Raw genomic sequence first — 19,436 nt, forward strand, 5'->3', positions numbered from 1 at the left:
TGCCGAGTGATATTGTTGGTGCCGTTGTTGCTGGTCCGCGGAGCTTAAGAATCCGTGATTTTGCTGATTCGGCTTATGTTCGCACCATTCCCACGTCTTCGAAAGGCCGCATCACAGGAGGATTTCCAGCACGACAACGTCCATTCCACTGTTGATGTCACGTTACTAGGTTCCCTGTGGCTCATCGCCAGCACAACGTGGAGTTAGGTGCTTGGGCGATTCTTTTGCGTCTGAAGAGCACATCTGTTTATGTGTCGCACACGACGAAAGTCGTTCGTCCTTTCTTTCTTCATAGCTCGTCTTGTGTATCATCTTATCATACATGCCTGGACGTATGCCATTTCTGCTTGTTTCGTATTCGTGATAAGGCCCCATCCTCGGCAGTTGGCAGGCTCCTCCTTGGCCACTCCCACCTAGATTGATTCATCCTTCCGCTCGCACATGTTGTTTACACCGTGTGCATTCGTCAGTCTGATCATTCATGCCGTCGTGTCCTGTTGAGCCGGATCGATGACGTCGACGACCGCGTGGAGGTTGAAACGTGTTGTCATCTTCGTCTCGATCCTCCCATGATGCATCCCTTGCCTGCTTTGACTTTCCCATTGCAGACCAGTCCCTCCCCTCGTCCAGCTTATTGATGCCCCAATCTATAACCGGGCGCGAATCGCCCATGCTCGGAGCCCAATCCTCTCTTGCCTCTCCGGTAATGCCCGCTATGGCAGAATCAAAAGAGTCGGACGAGAGCCTCTGTCGTTTTCCCAATGCATGGTTAGTCTCCAGCTCATCAACAACCTCGTGAACATCATCATCAGTACCTACCACCGCATCCTCCCTCTTCCGTTTCGAAGGACTCTGCGAGGAGCGCTTGGTGGGACTTCGAGAACTGCGACCAGCGCCCTGGCCCTCCATGAACTGGACGCAGTCGCCAGCAGTGTATCTCTTTGTCTCTTGCAAGCCATTGACGATTGGCACGATGAGCCATCTCGCCTGTCCCGAACCCAGAAACGTGCGAAGTTGTGGCAGGATGCCATATGCGAATCGTACAAAGAGGAGCTCCCAAGCAATTCCGCGCAGCTCTTGGAGCTCCACGTTGTGATACAGCGCCAGTAATTCCGATGACCAGGCGGCTACATGTACCACCAGGCGCGCCTTACTGGCACCGTCAGATTTCTTGGGCACGAAGAACAGCCGAGAAGCATCCCAGGACCTGTGAACGTCTTGTCTTAAGGTAATGCCATTGACAGGCTTGTCGATGGTGTCTGGTCCTGCTGTGGGATTGCCGCGCCAATACGTCTGCATCGCGTTTTCTTCGAACCACTGACCCTCGGCTTTAGGAACGAGATGAGCCGCTTGAATTGATTCCCGGCTATCGGTCAAACGGCAGCGTTGTCCATCGCGCGAGAGGACACCCTCCGTCCCGTCTAAGAGTCCCCCGTCTCTTACGCCGATGTCTTGCCAGTGTGGTATATGCACAGCACGAGGAAACTTCCATGCGCGGAAGTTAGGAACGACGGGATATGGCGTCACGGCTTGAGAGTCGGCTCGGGCTTGGGCTTGGATGTGGTCGGATGGCGGTATATGGAAGTAGTACGTAGCAGCGGGCAGGACAGTCATGTGGTCGAGATCCTCGTGATCAGCGCCAGGGTCAGCAGACCTGGACAGGTAGCCATCGAACCGATTGTTGGCGATAATGGCGCAGGCAACATGAGTGGTGCCGTGGTCGACACCAGGTAAACCCGACTCGTCGTCGGTAGCAGGTAGAGAAAGGAGGATGGCGCCGGGATCACTGGGGTAGCCTGGATGCCGTACGTCGACTGAACCTCGACCCAGCAAGCTGGCCTCGTACTGCTGCCCAGCACGCGTCAATCGCTCGCGCAATTGCATGGTAGACCTGCGTCTGTCGTGGCCGCAAGATTTCGAAACGGCAGCTTGTACTTTGAAGCACCTCCAATTGACCGTGTAAACAAAGCTGAGAGCTTGTGCTCCAAAGGAGGTTAGCTTCAGCCCGTTGGTGCCTCCAGCAACGTCACGCCGATCCTCCCGATTGGGGTAACGCGCCTACAAACGCTCTTGCCGGAATGGCTAGCGAGCAACCATGTACTGTGACTTTCGTGGGTTCCGACGCGTTCAAGCAAGCACACTATGGCTAGAAATGTTACTACCGCGACAGCTCACAGCAGTCTAGTCGTATATGGCTTAGTGCCTCGATTCCTGAGCATCATCCAAGCACTAAGTCATTTTTGTCTAGCGCAAAGCTGAATACAAGATGCGTGTTCCACGCGTCGTCTCTCTTTAAAATGGTCGGTGGCACCCACGGTGTCTCATGGTTGAATGTTGACTATCGAGGTGGTATACAAATCGCGCTCTCTAAGACGCCTTTGTCTGGCATAGTAAAAAGTACCGCGAAGTGCATCGGTGGGATCTACAAGCATAGTCGGGGAGCAGCAGCGGAAGAGGCCATGGACTCCTCATCAGATCTCTTCAATCTCGATGTCAACGACTCGACGAATGATCATCCGCTCGGAGCCATCGCTCTTTACGCTATGGGTCTCTCCTACACGGTGTTCTTTGTCCTGAAAGTCGGGAGCAATATTGACAGTGTACGCGGAATCTTCAGGTCTTAGACGGACGCAAGATTCGCCATTCTCGTCGCGGCGCTGCGAAGTACGACGGTTGTGCACCGATTGTAATTGATATGTATCGGGGACTGCAGGGTGATCGGCTCCAGTGTCGTGGGCGAAGGAACTCAAGTTAGTCCTGTTCCCGCACAGTCAGCAAGCAATGTTTGATGCAAATTGCAGTCGTCACGTACAAGGTAACACCATTTGACCTGAACGAGCCTAGTAGACTGCGCAAGTATGGTATCGTGGCTGTCAAGAGCGACACGCAGAGGAGTGACTCCTACCATGCCACAGTTTTGGCAAGTCCAATGCTTGAGACACCAGTCCGGTTGAAGTTGATGTACGATACGGTGGTTCCAATGAAGAGAAGCATTTCTGCCAGCTGGAAAGAGAAAGAGAGCATCACAAGCACTTTATTCCAAGCACTCACGCGGTACTGGAATATCAGCCACAGCGGTAAACCAAGGATAAGAAGTTCCGTGGCCGCATCTGAAGCACATACGATGGTCCAGCGAGTCGACTAAACGGATCAGCTTGCGGCCTCGAAGCGTAGATAGGTAAGGCTTACATACGTTGAGGGAACAAGACCATATCCGATGCTGGACACCAATCGCTCCTTATGGAGATTTCTACTGAATATGCGCCTGATAAAAACCAGCAACGAAGCCTTGGAGAACGCCAGAGCGAGGAGCAGACAGATGCGTAAAGCGAAGTACTTCTATCAACCACCACGGAGGATCAGCTCCTTTCAAAAGCGAGCGAACTGCTCCAGCCCAGACACTCCAACTGACCTTTGCAGGAGTTTCGATGCTGGCTGGATTCAGAGTCGTACAGCGTACGATGTGCTCGATCGATCGTGAAGCGACAAAGGCATCGCACCTGATCCATCGTGATCGACACCCCATGGTATGTGAGCTGAGTCTTCTCGAGATCCCACGTCGCAGGGCGGCTGACCATGGTGATCGGGGGCAATACCGAATAGTCAACGTCGCCAGAGCAGCAGATACGCTAGCGGCTTGCTGATGGTATTCGTGAAATATGCTTGCATATGACGATCAAGCTCTTCATCTAGACCACTATCGAAGTCGTCGCTGTTGCCGTCTAGTAAAGCCCGTCTACAGCGTGGCATGCGAAGCGAAACACCCACGGTTGGGCACAATAAACCAGTGCGGACAGATGATGGTTGAACGATCCAGGCTGCTTCCAAAGCCCTGATTTCTCATCAACACACAGCATGGCTGCATAAGCGGCAATGGGCGACCGAAAAGGTGACGCAGCTAAGTAGTGCTGTATCAACATCTTCGAGATTGTCGTCACTGCCTGCCGTAATGTCGCATCTCTCGTTCTGTCAGATCGACTTGACCTGGCAGATGAAGCAAAAGCCTGTAGATGGCGCCTAATATAATTAAAACCCTGGGTTCCAAAGTTTCTACGCTAGAATTAAAGTTAGGGTTCGTCGTTCTACTCCGCGTTTCAACGCGCACCCAACGCGTCGCCCCTGTGAAGAGATATGTATGCCACGGCGAACTCGCGACCGGATCCCTCTGTCGGAGGTTGCGGACGAATGGTGAAGACTATAGTGTACCACAGATCTCCTAAGAAGAATTGCATCTCGCACCGTTGATTTCCATATCAGTTTGTCTTCGCGGACTATGAGGACAACGAGCTGCGTCGGATTCTAGTCCTCCAGATCGAGACACGCTTCCAAGGACAAATGGCATCCGAAATGGACTCGATGGTGTCTTTACGCGTGCGCCGTTTGTGGTGTAGGCTACCAACGGGATTTGGTGGTAAGCAGAAGGATTTGATGAACAACAGACTCCGAAACTGACACTCCTTAGTCATCGTGAAAGACCCTCCAGACTCCATGGGTGACGTGCTTGGTGCCTCCGAGAACACGATGTACGGAATACTGAGCTCGACTGCTGACAGATCCCTTGTCATAGACGAGCCTTACGGATTGTACACCTCCTCGACCGGTCAAGCGGCTGATCCGTGAAAAGCAGCATTGATCGACACTCTGGTTGCCAGGATACAGAGCGTACCCGGCGACGATAGATGCGTGCTTCATTTTGGATACCATAATAAGATGCGAGACCATGCTGCGCAACGCCAACCCCGGTCTGTCTCGCCATTTCCTGATATCCGAAGCATTCCACTTCCAAGACTTTATTGACGAGGAGCTGGCGGACATAGTCAGACTGAAGTTTACACAGTAAGCATATAAAGTCTTAGGCCATGCCATGCAATGTAACTCGGAAACCCTGCAACACGCCCGCAACAAGCTCCGCTTTGGCGATGCGGGCGAAGTGAATATACTTCTCAACATAGCAGAACAACGTCATCGATAGCGATGTCCAAAAGAAGGGCTATTCTCCAAAATTCTACTAGAGGCAGAAGATTTCGACGTCAACTTCGCCCAGACTGACATCTCGATTGCCGAGCTTTTCAAGGACCAATTTAGGCGTCATAGGCTTGTGTGACGGCTTGGGCAGGTCAAAAATGTTGTGATGAGCATGAGAGCCCGGGATCTTGATCCGCGCCAGCGTGTCCCTTACAATCTTGTCTTCTGTGAGCCACGTGACAGGCTGAGGGTCTTGGAGACTTTTCCTCATGACTGACTATTTATAGGCGCCGGTAAGACAACGAATACTTGGACAACACCTACCTCGATTGAACGATCTTGGCCACAGATGAGATCTTAGAAACATCAATAACTGAGCCAGTAGGTAATTTTGTCGGACATACTGGCAACAAGACTAGAAAGCTCCTAAAGAGCGCGCTCGCCAAAGTACTGTTGATAGACGAGGCATATTGCTTAGCAAAAGGCGAATTCGCGAAAGAAGCTGCAGACGAGTCGATGCAATTATTGGCAAAGCCATAATTCTCGAGTAAGCTCATCATTATCCTGGCCGGCTACAATTGCGATATCGAGCGTCTGATGGTAACAAACCCTGGCTTGACGAGTCGATTTCCGGAGGTATTCCCTTTTACAATCTGTCGCCAAAAAGTTACATCACGCTTTTGATCTCGCGGTTGGGAAGAGAGACTTACTTCCTTGTGTCTCTGTGCAGTCTCTTTCAACGTCGAGCAATGCGATCTTGGGGTTGCAGAGACTCTTTTGTGTCGAGAACTAGGCAAATGCTAGAGACGTCCGGAACTTGGCCAGCGACATCGGCAGCGAGGTGCTGCAAGAAGATGATGTCTCGAGTGCGAAGAGTCGAGAGATCATCATAGAAGAGAGTCGGAACTACAAGTACAAATCATCAGGGGCGAAGGTGCGAAGATCACTATGAAGCAGTATAGAGCGTTCGGACGCATAGGGTGTCATCTCTTCGTGAGAATCGGTTTCCTGTCGAAAAGCTGTCGTGGTTGTGTCCGCGAACAGAGTCTTATGTATCCGCAGGGAGGTTGTAGCCCGAGAGAGCTTGCCAAAAAGCTCCGGGCTAGCAGCAAGGATGTTGTGAGCGGGAACTTGATGTCGTCTAGACCATTTAAGTCGGCACAGATTTGTATGTGGACGAGCTTCGAGTGAATCTTTTTAATTGGATTTCAGAATCTCGACAACAAGCGGTGTTGCTCATGCTTCGCATAATATGAACGATAAGATCGACTCCGGTTGCCCCAAGCTTCTTCCCCTCCCAGCACTGAAGATATGCCTGCATCTCGAGAGTGGTCCATTTCTCCCATCAGACGCATTGGAGACAACGTCACGTCGAACTACCTGTCGGTGGGGTCACGTTCGGCTTATCTCGCTATCGTTTATCGAAACCAATTCATCGTTCGCGGCCAACTTCAGCAACGAAGACGGCTTGATTCCTGCCCAGCGCAAACCTCGACACAACCACCACCGCCAGATCAGGAGTGCTCGTTGTGACGCTATGCATGCACAGCATGAACGCTTTTTCCGGTTCTTTACCGCGCCAGGATCAAATGATTATTCATCCGCCAGCAGCTCCGTGATGAAACATGTCACATCTGCATTCTACAAATGCTACTGCAGACGGAGTATATAAATCCGACCTCTACTGAACGCCTTGTATGCCCAGCTCTTAGTCAGTTCTGCCAGACTCGATAAGCAGGCCGGTAGGTTTGCTTGTTCGTCGCACCGTGCTCGCGAGAAGTCTGACGTTCCGCGTCTTTGCACCCTGTAGTAACACCCTGTTTGCTGCTATATTATTTCTTTTTTCCGCTTTCTGGTATTGTAGAGAGGAGACTCGGGGAATCAGCAAGTGTAAACCAGGCGTGATATGTTGTTGTACCTACACTTGGCAAATCGCACAGGCTGTACTGTTACGTGGTAATCCACGTAAAGAAGCATCCCTATATTATTCACCCTGCTCGCCATCCCATCTGACAATCGCCGGTCTCTACTTGCTCGCGTATAGTCCCTGGCATTGCTCAATATCATGTAAAAGTTGATAGGTGGTTGCAGCAGCTATAATTCTCTTGCTGTCTGACCGCAATGCATCCGCACCAGACGCAAGGGTCGCGATTCATCCTTGTGGATGGCTGCGGCGAGCCGACCTGTTCTGGGTATGCCGCTGTTCAAATCACCAAACTCTGTACAACGCTTCATCTATTTTAACGAACGCGCTGTTGCTCGCAGTGATCTTGAGTTGAAGCATCGGCCGCGCAGCTTGTAGGAGTCTTGCTTGACCGAGGGGATAGACGATGTATCGGCGTTGTCCCCGCGGGACCTATGTCGTGGTCCACTTTGCACTTGCGAGTCGAGCAGATTCAACAAGGGCGGGAGAGGTTGTTGGAAGTGGCACTCTCACGTTTCGGCTTTGACACAGATGGTACCGTTGGATCCATGGACAGAGTCCAGTTCTACTGCGACGACTAAGATTAGTGCCGACGCTAGATACTTGGCGCGTTGGCGTCATGCGAAAGGTTAGCTGAGAGATAAATTCTTGCCTTTGTAAGTCGACATGTTGAGAACTACACGGCTGTTTCTGCTATGTCAAAATGAATCTCGACGAATATGAAAGATCGTTACAAAGCGCTGCGAAAAGCAGCCAAGAAAAAGATCTAAATCTCGACCACAATGCTGAAATCGTTCAACTCCTGAGTGACACGGATACTGGGCTTGCTGATAAGGCGATTCGAGAACATTCCGACAAAGCTCAGAGCATGACCAGATACGAAATGGTCTCTGGAGCAGGTGCCGAAGTTCCGGAGGTGATCACATAAGCGCGAAGGAAATTGAAGGAGGTGCGAGGATTTGTCCTCCAGCAATGACCAAAAGCTCACGGAATCCAAAGATGTTGCCAATGAAGAAGATCAATTGGGGACCGATTGGGATCGTCTCAGCGAAGCTAACTCCACCCAACGGGTGAGATTCCCGTCCACTGGCGGCATTTTGGATTCACTAGCCTGGAAACGGGTAAGGTAGTGTACTGGCCAGAAAGTTCTAAGGGTTTTGTAGAAGTTGGGCAAGGGCCGATAATGTGGCTCACAGCGAAGTGAATTGCAGCTTTAAGAAATATCCACAAATTGATCCCAGTCAACTCTCTCGAGGAAATTAGCCCAGTCAACCGTGCCAAGCTCATCCAGGAAAGGTGTCAATGGAACACTTTCTGGATCTCCTGCGAAGCGCGGTGCACCGTCAAGCACGGGTGCTCTGAGACCATCCACGCTATCTTCTGGGAGATTCAGCGGAAAAGGTGCTTGAACATCTCCGACCTCAGTCGCTCCTGCCCATGTAACATAGCATGGCGGGACTGAGGCGTCCCTCCTAGTTGTATGCTGTGTATGTGTACCTGCTTCGCCTGGTGCTTCGCTGTCATCGAGGAGTCTCCGTGTCACCACGCTTTCGATGTTCCCGGATCCTATGCCAAGAACGACTTCGCCGCCTCGTCCTGCATAGAGTAACGGTCGTGGAAGGCTCGAACGTCCGCTGTGTCGCTCACGACGCTCATTGCGCAGGTCTTCACCTTTCTCGTGTGTAGTCGTGTGCATGTTTTCTTCAGGGACATCTGTGCATTGTTAGTCAGGAACGAATCAGAGCTGGTTGAGCAGATGCTCGTACGTTTGGATACTGACTCGGTGACATCGGCATCGATTGGTAGCTTCGGCTTGTCGAAGGAAGCTCGCGGGGTTTGCAGGTCGTCACATGTCACGCTTGTGTTTTCTGACACTTTCAGACCCGTGGATAACAGGCTGCTTCTGGACGAGCTACTATCAGCATCTATGTCTCGACCAGGCTCTCTCGGTGACCTCGGGTGGAGGGCCGATGTGTCACCAAGGCACAGAGGCTGCGATGCCTGGATGCCGCGAAGCCCCGTGTTGCTTGAGACTTCTTGAGTCGGCGTAGCCGGATTCACAGCCGCTCCATTTGCTGCGTTCTCAGAAGCAGCAACTACGGTACCACGCTGTGTCGGGTCCTGCTCGACATATGGATGCCCAGGCGAAGAAGATATGATCCTATCGAGCGGAAAATTCACAGATGCAGCCCGCGTCGCATCTTCGATGTGCTGAGAAGTCTCCAGGAGTACTTCTCTGTAACCCTGTCGTTGTTCTGCAGTCCGACCGTCCTTTGAAGCCTGCCCTGCATTCACGTGCTGGGGAACGTTGCCGCTTGGACGTACGTGAGCCGATGTCGTTGCGTGGTCGTCTGCTTCATTAGATGCGTGTCGTACAGGAGCTAAGCAGAACTTACCAGAGCAAATGGAGTCTGTAGAACCATCATCCTCGCCGACGGATGGCAGTTTGGCAATCGTGGGAGACGTCCGTAGCAGCCGCAATATCTCCATTTTGAAGGCCAAAGGACACGTTAGACTGGCCGCGTCCAGGTCATTGCCACGGATCCAGTGTCGCAACACCCAAGTGACATAGACGCCACAGTTGACGTAGTCGTCCTTTGCCTGGAAAGGACCATCGAACTTCTCGAGACGCCACACGGACTGTCCACCATCACGATGCCTAGCCCACCTCTCAACATGCTATGAGGGATTAGCGCCGTCTGAAGGACGGTACATGTGGCCGTACCTTGAGCGTGAGTCGACTGCGAGCCGTGGCTCCCTGGTGCATTGGATCATAGTGCTGGATGAGGCGCTGGACCCAGTCAATCCTGACGGCCATCCAGTGACCACTTTCGTGTACCCCGAACGCCCATCGTTTGGCCTGCTTTGGGATCTTGGCCGCCCAGGTGTCTAAATCCTTGTACCTGGCTTCGCGAACGAGCTCCATGACAAATGTCGGTAACAGATATTCTTTCACATCCTCGTGTTCACCCAGTAAGGGGACTATGTTCACGAATTCATCATTCAGCCTGCCATCGGTGGCCAGTTTGCGAAGATCTTCTGCTTTACACATTCCCGGGCTCAGCATGATCAAGGGAGAATCCCCTGTCCATATCTCCTGGCCATTCTGCTCCAGAGTCTTTGCCTGCCACTCGTCAGTAGATTTGTGGTTGAAGAGCGTCTTCACATACCAGCGATTCTGCTTCTGTCCTAATGTGCTCCTCCGTGATGGCATTGTTACCCACACCTTCCGCTTTTACTTGTTCTACGTCTGCTTCCTTTTCCATATCGGCAATCGACGAGTGGTGACCGCTGCCACTTGTCTTACTCAAGCCTAGCTCGTTACCCGCGACTGAATGCTCATGCACAGATTCCGGCGCCGGGACACAATGATCTAGACTCAGTCAGCAACATAGTAGAGATGGTGCAGAAGATCGTGGTACCGTGCTGCGCATCGAGACGCGGTCTGTTGATCGCTCGATCCTCCGTTAAGGACGCTTCGCCTAAGGATCGCTTCCGCTTCTACCCATCAAATCAGCGCGGCAAAACTTGATGTAAGGCTACGGCGCGGACAACGTCCGAATCGTGGCTGCCGAGAGCGAACGACCTACCACACCATGAATTGTTGCGCTTGTCGATGGAGTTCCCACTACGGCAGACGTCAGAACACACTTTTCGCGGCTCGACTTGAGGATACACTTGCCGGTCACTCCCCAGTCACGCCTAGCAGGCGTAAAAATCGCTGCCCGTGCGTTGAGTAGCACATCCGTCATAGGCCGGAAGGGCTCTGGCTTTGCCGTTGGTAAGAACGCCCTGGCTTGCAGTGGAGGTTCTGCCGGTGCTGTTGATTCAGCACGGACACCTGACGATTGCAACGGAAATGCCCACGGGCTGACAGGCGAATTTGACGACTCCGTGTATGTAAAGTTATTCTCCTTGAACCAAAGTCAGCCAAGAGCAGTGCACGATCAATTTTGGAGGAAGGACTCACGGATGTCGATGCCATAGCGCCGTAGTACCTAAAGCGGCTGTAGTTCGTACCCTCAGAGTCAGCCGTAGGTAAGTCGTCGCTATCAGCCGGCTCGTGGATTTCGCTGAAGTCCTGCGCTAAGTCGTCCAAACGCCGCCGCTTGGTCGGACTGGTCGTCTTGTCGTATCCTGTGGCAGAGGACAATGGGCGTTTTCGAGCCAAAGATATGAGACCGGCGGCGGCGGCGTTGACAACACTGATCGGCAGGTCACTCGCTCGACTAGCAGCAGTCGATGGCGAAAGGGAAGCTGGGTCTGTGGTAAGCCATCTCATCGGCTAATATGTATTGTTACCCAAAGACGCTTACCGTGGGCCTTACGCTCCTGTGAGGAGCCTGACGGCCACGCAGGTTGGAGTGCTCGCTCATCGTATGTAGAATCGTACCCTAAAGCAGAGGCGACGAAAGATGGCCTATAACAAGTGAGGAAGTTATATGCGAGCACTGTGAATGGAGCTGACGTACTGGACGATGTGCTTGACCCGGTCCTGTAACATGCTCAGGGGCGTTGATCGAAGCAGAATGAGCGGCTCCGCCAGCGTTGCGTTTGCCACTAGCTGACGCATCCAAGGACAATGCTTCTCGCAGAGATCTGGATCATTTAGGCCTTTTACCAGTAAGAGCAGAGCGGCGGGTCTTCGCGCTCGTGCGAAGTAGATCTGCAATTGCTTGACACCTGCTCTCACTGGACGACCGTCAGCGTGTATACGTCGTGGATGGTGTGCCAGGTCAAGTCACTTACGCAAGAACACAAGAAGCAACAAATGAAGTCCTCGCCAACGTTCGTCCAGGCGCAGAAGAACATAGTTGAGGCAGATATAGATGTCCATGCACTCAATCTCATGTTTGGTCCATTCTGTCAGGGCTTCTCGATACTGGACGCGATTAGTAATTTTGACCACGACGTGACATTAAGTATCCTTACTTCTTTCTCATCGTGTTGCTTTGTGACCGTAATCATCAGGCTTTCCAGGCAGCGAAAAAGTCTCAACTCATCTCCTGCGACCTCGCTCCGACGGCGCAGTGCTTTCACGACATCGACCAACCGCGAAGTCTCCCCGTCGCGCAGGGGGGAAAGACAGAGCCTTCGAATGAGGTTGGCGTCCTTCTTGTCTGCCTTGTCGTTGCCGGCTGTCGGTAGACAAGCCAGGAGAGTAGATCTTGCGCTCTTCAACTTGGTCATTCGAGGTGTCGTCAGTTCTGCTTGGCCTTTCGCAGTGGAACTCATGTATAACTCCAGCGGGTTTTCGGAAGGACGTTCGTATGTGATAATGAGCCGGGACGGGTCCAGCCCGGCCGCTGCATAGCTCCTGCGAATGTAATCTTCTGGTCGAGATCTTGTTCGTCCAGAGCCTTTCGCGCTGGTGCTTTGAGGTTTTTGTCCACTCACGAGCGATTGATCCCGCTCTCCATTGGTCTTGCTGGCGGGAGTACTTTTCTTGATTTTCTTTTCTCGCCGAGCAGTCTTGCGCATCAGTGGGGACAAGAGTTCATCATCACCAGCAGAATCGCTGTCTCCTGCTATCGAGCTAGGCGCTTGCAGCGTAGCATCGGAAGATCCGACGTTGTCTACAGTCGTCACTTCGTCTTCTATCGCTCCCGTGCAGGATGTCTCTGGTCTCTTTCCCCACGCCACTTCGATCTGCGAGCCATCCGAGGCGGCTGATTGCGGTACTGGAGGTCGAGTCCCTTCCTCGAGTGCTGACGGCAATTGCCGCAGACTGGTTTGTGCGTCGACCGAGGTGTCGCCGATGCGCGTTGTTGGCGAGGGGACCTGGCCCCCATTGGCAAAAGACGAGAGTGGCGACGTGGTGCTTGGCGAGATATCCAATTGTGGAACTTCCACCTCTGCTGTATCGTTTGAGGCTGGCACGCCACAGCTGGTGCCGCCTTGCGCCACATGAATGGGCGAAGGTGATCGCGAAGCGGACGACTCGACCAAAGGCTCCGCATCCTGGTCGCGCTTCGACAGCTCTGTGGACATGTCTGTCAGTGACCAGTCCAGCGGCGGAGACATCAGTTCCGGGCTTGGCAGCACGCTTCGCGAGGAAGCGGGTATGGGTCGGCCTTTCTCCACGTCGACAATCATATTTCTTGCTGGCGTTTCTGCAAGCGAGGCGGGAGAGGTGACGGAAGCTGTTTGCGCGGGCTCAGCATGTGGTGTAAAGGGCATGGTAGGACCAGCCAAGGTGTCCGTGTCCCACACGTGTGTGTGCTCGGGCTTGGCGTCCGTGGTAGCTTCGCAATGTGTCTCGTCCATGGTGCTGCGAGGCACGTCGTGAGTAGCTTCACCTAAAACCTCCCGAGGAGGTTCGTCGACTGCGGGAACCGGGACGTTGACTGGTGAGTCGGGTGCTTGTGGAGGGACAACCTTGAGCGATCCTTCGACAGCGTCTCCCACCTCGAGTCTCATCTCGTCCTGGGCCCTAGCCACGTCCTCCAAGGCATTGTCGTCATCACAAGATCCAGCCTTCGAGGCCAGCACTGCTAGATCATTCAAAGGTGGTGCAGCTGGTGCAGATTGGGCGTCTTCGATGCTAATGGCCGACAGATCCTCCGCTTTATCTTTACAGAACTCACCTGTCGGGCTTCCCGCCACAGTCTTTCGTGTCGTAGAGGACGGTGGATCACGACTGCTGACCGACTCCGGGACTGCGGGGCTTGCAAGATGGCTGCGTCCAGCATGTTCGGCCATGAGAGCGTCATCCAGCGACGAATGCCGTTCAGAAAGCGAATACAGAGGGCGGCAGCCAATCTCGACAACCGCTCGTGGAAGATTTTCCGTGGCATGTGAGACCGTAGGTACCTCGAGTCCGTCTGGACTGCACTCTGCCATGGGCGGTATCGATGCTCGCGGTGTCATCTTTCCTGGTGTAAGAAAAGAGTTGACTTCCATGTCCTCTCCTTCGAGGTTTGAACCCGAGAGGGGGGAGCCGCATCTTGGCATGTGCATCTGCCAGGGGTCAGCGTACGTCAGAGCTCAGATGCTGTATGGTAGGTATGGCATGAGATATAAATGTACTGACCACTCGTCTCAGTGAATCGTTCTCAGCACGGAGTATGGCGAGTTCAGATCGCGTTGCATCTCTGATACTCATGTCAACTCTCGGATACGTCAGTCACAGCATGAGAAGCGATACCTCTCGTATATTGCAATTGCCTCTCGACCCTCCGAGTCTGCCAGTCGTTCTGCCATAGTCTCCAACTCTTTCCGAAGGGATGCATTCTCCCGCAGCAAGGTCTCTGCATCGCGCATTGCGGGGAAACCGCCCACTCTATGTTCTGGTGTAGCCATTGCTTTGGGTCACACACTGCATTTCCTAGCAGAGCAAAAGGACAACGGTTCTGGCAACGGAGTTGTGGCCAGTCATATAAGAAGGCAAGCACGTATGGGCACGGGTAACCGCAGCGCTTACACAATCCAGTGATTGGTAGTCGAGAGCCTACGAGCTTTGGCGGGCTATCTCCAGAACAGCTACAAATTTGACACAATTCCGGCAAAGGCGTACAGGGGACGGAAGCGAAAACGTTCGGGAAAGGAAGACGCGGAGGAGGGGAATTAAAGGACTGCAGTATCTATGAATAGATGTGACTCATGCGGTCCCGCCGCGCGCTAGACCCAAGCAGCCTAGCCGCTGGAACTTCGTAGAACATCAGAGCACTAAACTGTTCGGAGTCAGACCTCGATCAACAGCAGGCAAGGATTCATGTCGTGCATGCGCAGTCCGTTCTTTGGCGTTACGCTGATTGCTGCATTGTTTGGTCATTGAGCAGCGCTCTGTATAACTCTACAATCACGATGGAAGGGAGCAGAGAGTCTTCTGCACATCTCGGCGAAATCTAGAGATGTTAGAGCACAGAACTGACGGGATAGACAAGATGCTCCCATACGACCACTGTAGCGGTGAAGGAATGATCGGCGTTGAGGCAGCGAGTCATAGGCCTTTCGGTGAGGTCTCGGTATTCCACAGGGGCGAACGACCTTGCCAGCTCTCTTACCATAGCACAGGGCTGACCACAGTAAATTTATGCTATGTTGGGCATATTGCCTACGGTAATCTCGCCGTCAACAGGGATGACCCGTTGTCTGGGTAACAGATGTTTGTTTACTTCTGCAAGTAGGACACGAGCGACATATAGCGTGGTAATGGTCGCCAAAATACTGGCTTCATCATAGCTGTCGAAACGGATTCCTGCTCTCAACACATCACAAGATTCACGCAATGTCGCCGCGTACGGCTGCTCCACCAGGAATTGCATCATTACCGCGGGAACTGTTCTTGTCAATCTTGTCGTGCCTCGACGGGCGGACGCTGGCGTGGGTGTCAAGAACGTCATCGTTCTGGTACTCTATATCCAGGGATTCGTGTCTCTGGCGGCAATTGTGCATGCAAGGTGGCTGGTCGTTCGAGCCTGAAGCTGTCTGCCACCAGGCTGAAGTCCCAGGACGCGAACCACACACGCCTGACTAGTACAATCTTTACAAGCGCCGTACACGGTTGAGACAGCGGTGGAGGGAGGGACGAACCAGAGGCTTCCATCTCCCAAGCCACGATCACATGGATGAGGGACATAGTGAAGATGTGTACGCAATCCAGATGGTGGGGTGTATCTTGGTCAGTGGCAGCATGGACAAGACAGTCCGGATCTGGGATCTTCTGGCGCAGCGACTAGTTGCACCGCCTTTGCTGGGCCATAACGGCGGGGTGCTTAGTCTCCAATTTGACCCCAACCCAGGCCGGGACATTATCTTTTCCGGTGACACAAATGGTCAAATGATCTGCTGGAAGTTCTCGACACGTACAATGATTGGGCGACTGACTGATGCCCATGCCGATGCTGTGATAACCATGAAGATGGACGGCGACCGTCTCACCACCGGTTCCGCAGATGGAATGATTAAGCTGTGGCAACTGGGCCACGACCCCAGAGATGCTCTGCAACCAACACAGATCGAGCACAAACGATCGTTCATTGGGCACGCCGGAGGTATCAACGCTGTCGATATATCAGGCGATCTACTTGTGTCTGCATCGAGCGATCGGACAGTTAGAATCTGGAGTGTATCTACAGGTCAGTGCCTGCGGATCACTGTTGAGCCGCGTACGGTTGCATGTGTAAAGCTTTGCACAGACATGATCATCAGCGGTGGTGGCGATGGCACTTTACGACTCTACAATCGACATTTGCAGGGTGTGGAGAAACGTCTGCGCGGCCACCGTGCTATGGTGAGGGCACTGGAAGCCCATGCATATGAGGACCATACCGATGTCATAGTCTCCGGATCCTACGACGGATCAGTCATAGTTTGGACAAGAGAAGAGGCGGGCAAATGGCTTCTTCACCATTTGAATGCTTCCGCGTTTCCGGGGCGTGCCGCTCGAGGTGTGGCCCACACAGCGCGCACGGCCTCGACAGGAAACGTTGAGGCGATTCTGCGCTCTCGTCCGCGGTCGATAAGGACGAGCACGCGCTTGCGGTCCGAAGACAGTCTCCATGCAGATCAGCCGGCTATGGTGTTTCGAGTCGATATGAATGAACGATGGCTCGTGTGCGCCTGGGAAGGCTCAAGCAGTATCTGTGGATGGGACTATACAGACCGTGAGCAGATGATGGCAGCAGTGACGGAATGACGTCAGCTCGATAGCGCAGAGCCGTGTGGCCATGATTTCTGGTTGGGCAGGTTTGCGCTTGTGATCTTAGTGATATGAGACCGTGGATCGACCTTTCACATGGCTTGTCGTGTCTTGTCTCCCTGCGTGCTCAACTTCTTTACGAAATAGTCTGTCGTGCGGCGAGGCGTATACTTGGGCTTCCACCCCTCGATAAATCTTTGCCGTATCGATCCTGAAGTGGCGGCGGCTCCTGTGGTGATCGCTCATGTCTGATGTGCCTTAGCAAGTTTTGCAGGGCCTTGCCGCGCGGGCATTAGGACCGTGCAACTGAAAACAGGTGGAAGTTTTGCGAAGATAACGAACATTGCAGCATATCGCGAGGGACGCTTGGAGAGATGATGCACACAAAATTGAGCATACACTGGCAGACGTGTTAGGGCATGCCGGGACATGGAACAGTCCGAAGAACGTGAGCGTAGCGACTTTTGCTGAATGAGGCACCACTATTGTAGAGATTAGCATGTTCTGGCGACGCCATGTACCGCTGAAATCACAGACTACTATTTGTCCAAAGCGTCACAAGACTGAACTTTTGCACGAACTTCGAGACACAAGGAGACATGGCAGTACATGAAAAGCGATCGAGATCCGAGCTCTGCTCGACTGCTTAAAGATCGTCCAAATATTGGGATCATGCCTCGGCTGAGTCGGTGTTCCTGGCTCTTCCGAGAATGGTTCGCTACCGTTCATTGACAGTCGTAGCATCGCATCGGCCCCGTGTAAGCCATCAAATCCGTGGGGCTTTGGTACGAGAGCAGGAGTGGAACATATGAGCAACGGACGCCACAGGCCGTTCGTGCCGATGTGGCGCAGCAACTTCATCCTTATCAGTTCGCCTTCGTACGCACTACGCATGCTGGAGATACCCGGAAACCTGGTCAGCAACGCTGATCGCATAATAGACCTTCAACAACCATTGAGCAAGCTCTGACAACTCGGAATCGAGATTAGAGCACGTCTCGGGTCTCTCTCGCTGCAATATCTGTCCATGCCACGCTGGCCATCATTAATCAGCTCTCCAAGCCGAGTGGCAATCAAGTCAGGAGATCATGCGTCTGTACAGTCAGTGTAGCAGGTTTTCGATCAAGCTCTCCAAGCGTCATGCCTTGGAAAAGTGTCAAGATCTAAGAAAGGACCGACAATACTGACAGATCTTGACCGTCAAGAGATTTGCCAACACGCGAAGCTGTATTCACATGAGAAGCAAGAGGATCTTGCAGGTATGTCCCTCAGAATGTTTCAAACCACAATATTGATACTTGCGCAGATATTTTCGTTGTCGACCGTAGGTACGGCTGTAGCTGGTGTGCTTCAATGTGAGGTTTGCTATTAAGATGGTACCATTTCGAAAATTTTAGTAAGAGAAGTATCTGGCAGCGGACGATGGGTGAAAAGCGCGATCCAAGCGTAGGCAGGGCCGTTCACCAGACACTGTCCGGGCACTGACGGTACAGGTTCGAAAACGAGTATGTAATCGAGCCAGAAGCTGCTGGGCTGCGACTAGAGATTGAACCAGAGGGACAGGTGGGAACCTCTGTCGGACGAGCCCATCATCAAGCAAGCCGAAGCGTTTACTGCAACAACACTTTCGGCGAGCAGACTGGAAGACTTAGGACTCGGGTGCCTTCAACGCTTCAAAACGGAAAATGGTTTAGTGGACAACCTCTCGACCGGTGTTGACCGTTAAATTGCGTCTCTTGCAGTAGCCGCACCGCCATCTTCGCTAGGGCTGCAGCATTCATCAAACACCGGAATCTTGGTGTGCGAAAAGTCTAGTGACAATCTTGTTAGGTCGGATCCCTCTCCGCTACAACTATCCCCACCGATCCTTAAACCCAACAAGCGATCAAAACATTGCCACTCCATCGCCGACTGCTACCAGCACTTTCCCAGCGCAAGAAGAGCAAGATTTAGAGGATCTGTGGGAAGACACTTGAGAGTATGCCTTGCTTCTTGAGGCTGGCGATCGACCCTCTTACCCCTTCCATCTCCTTAAGGAGACATTCAACCATCCAAACAAATACTTGGCGGATTCCGCTTACGGCGATATCAATACATTTCAGGAATCGCATTGACTTTGCAAGCAAAAGTGGATACTGTTGTATGTGGGTCCGCTGTCTAGATGAAGCGCATTCTTGAGAGTTCAGCACATAATCAGAAGTCATAGTATCAGGAGCGAACGCACATTGATTGGCTCGACATATTCCCATGCGCCGTAGAAGGTCTTAGGGTCCCCTGGCTGTAAGGAGCATTAATAGACATTTTGCAATTATGTTGCCAGTATCGAGAGACGGCTGGAAAAACACGGATTCACTGGTACATTCCAGCTGGAATCTGATCTATCCCGACACGACCCCCTCACGACCTGGGTCCAAAGTTAAGGATGCTGCCGACGGGCGTCGTGCTGAGCAAACGGTACCATCAGCAATGAATGCTCTTGTGGGTGTTGGGAGCGAGCTCAATGAATTGTCCTCTCGTGAAGGATTATGGAAATGTCGCAGCACACGCAGGATCACTTTGGAAGGTACGTTGGACAAAGCGCAGGTGACGCACGCGACGCTCAAGCGATGCTGTAATGCTACCACAGACTTCTGCCAACAGGCCAGAGACTGTCGTAAGGCACACAAGAACTTGGAGTGCCAAAATAATTTCTTGCATTGGGTCCATGAGTAGGTCCCGACAATCGGGTACGAGTCTTAACACGACCGAAGCAATGGACGTGACTATGAAGAGATGTGGGGCCATCAATGGCTCCACAGTGTGCGATCCCCAGTAGGCCCAGGCACATTCTACGGCGTAGGAACAGAAGAAGCGGAAATGCTGTCACAAGGATGCTATAGATATGCGTGTGGGATCTAAATGACG

At 52.7% G+C, this 19,436-nt stretch overlaps 4 protein-coding genes across 4 annotated transcripts; 2 read left to right on the plus strand and 2 right to left on the minus strand.

Annotated features, from left to right (window-relative positions):
• Positions 1 to 423: 423 nt before the first annotated feature.
• Positions 424 to 1,884, minus strand: LTS14_010413 (uncharacterized protein; the record flags this gene model as incomplete). The annotated part of the gene is made up of 1 exon (XM_064843089.1): positions 424 to 1,884. The coding sequence occupies one exon, from the start codon at positions 1,882 to 1,884 to the stop codon at positions 424 to 426; it is 1,461 nt and encodes a 486-aa protein (XP_064689308.1).
• Positions 1,885 to 2,297: 413 nt separating this feature from the next.
• On the plus strand, positions 2,298 to 2,624 carry LTS14_010414 (uncharacterized protein; the record flags this gene model as incomplete). Its single annotated transcript, XM_064843090.1, has 1 exon — positions 2,298 to 2,624. One exon carries the CDS (start codon positions 2,298 to 2,300, stop codon positions 2,622 to 2,624), a length of 327 nt encoding a protein of 108 aa, XP_064689309.1.
• Positions 2,625 to 8,102: 5,478 nt separating this feature from the next.
• Positions 8,103 to 13,759, minus strand: LTS14_010415 (uncharacterized protein; the record flags this gene model as incomplete). The annotated part of the gene is made up of 13 exons (XM_064843091.1): positions 8,103 to 8,602; positions 8,656 to 9,240; positions 9,286 to 9,568; positions 9,615 to 10,013; positions 10,060 to 10,262; positions 10,312 to 10,390; positions 10,442 to 10,517; positions 10,568 to 10,803; positions 10,860 to 11,146; positions 11,206 to 11,309; positions 11,362 to 11,581; positions 11,639 to 11,771; positions 11,822 to 13,759. The coding sequence occupies 13 exons, from the start codon at positions 13,757 to 13,759 to the stop codon at positions 8,103 to 8,105; spliced, it is 5,043 nt and encodes a 1,680-aa protein (XP_064689310.1).
• Positions 13,760 to 15,455: 1,696 nt separating this feature from the next.
• On the plus strand, positions 15,456 to 16,529 carry LTS14_010416 (uncharacterized protein; the record flags this gene model as incomplete). The annotated part of the gene is made up of 2 exons (XM_064843092.1): positions 15,456 to 15,969; positions 16,030 to 16,529. The coding sequence occupies 2 exons, from the start codon at positions 15,456 to 15,458 to the stop codon at positions 16,527 to 16,529; spliced, it is 1,014 nt and encodes a 337-aa protein (XP_064689311.1).
• Between the last annotated feature and the right edge of the window lie 2,907 nt (positions 16,530 to 19,436).

Source organism: Recurvomyces mirabilis, assembly GCF_035927965.1.
Source record: "Recurvomyces mirabilis strain CCFEE 5264 chromosome Unknown scaffold_42, whole genome shotgun sequence".
Classification (NCBI taxonomy): Eukaryota; Fungi; Ascomycota; class Dothideomycetes; order Mycosphaerellales; family Teratosphaeriaceae; genus Recurvomyces; species Recurvomyces mirabilis.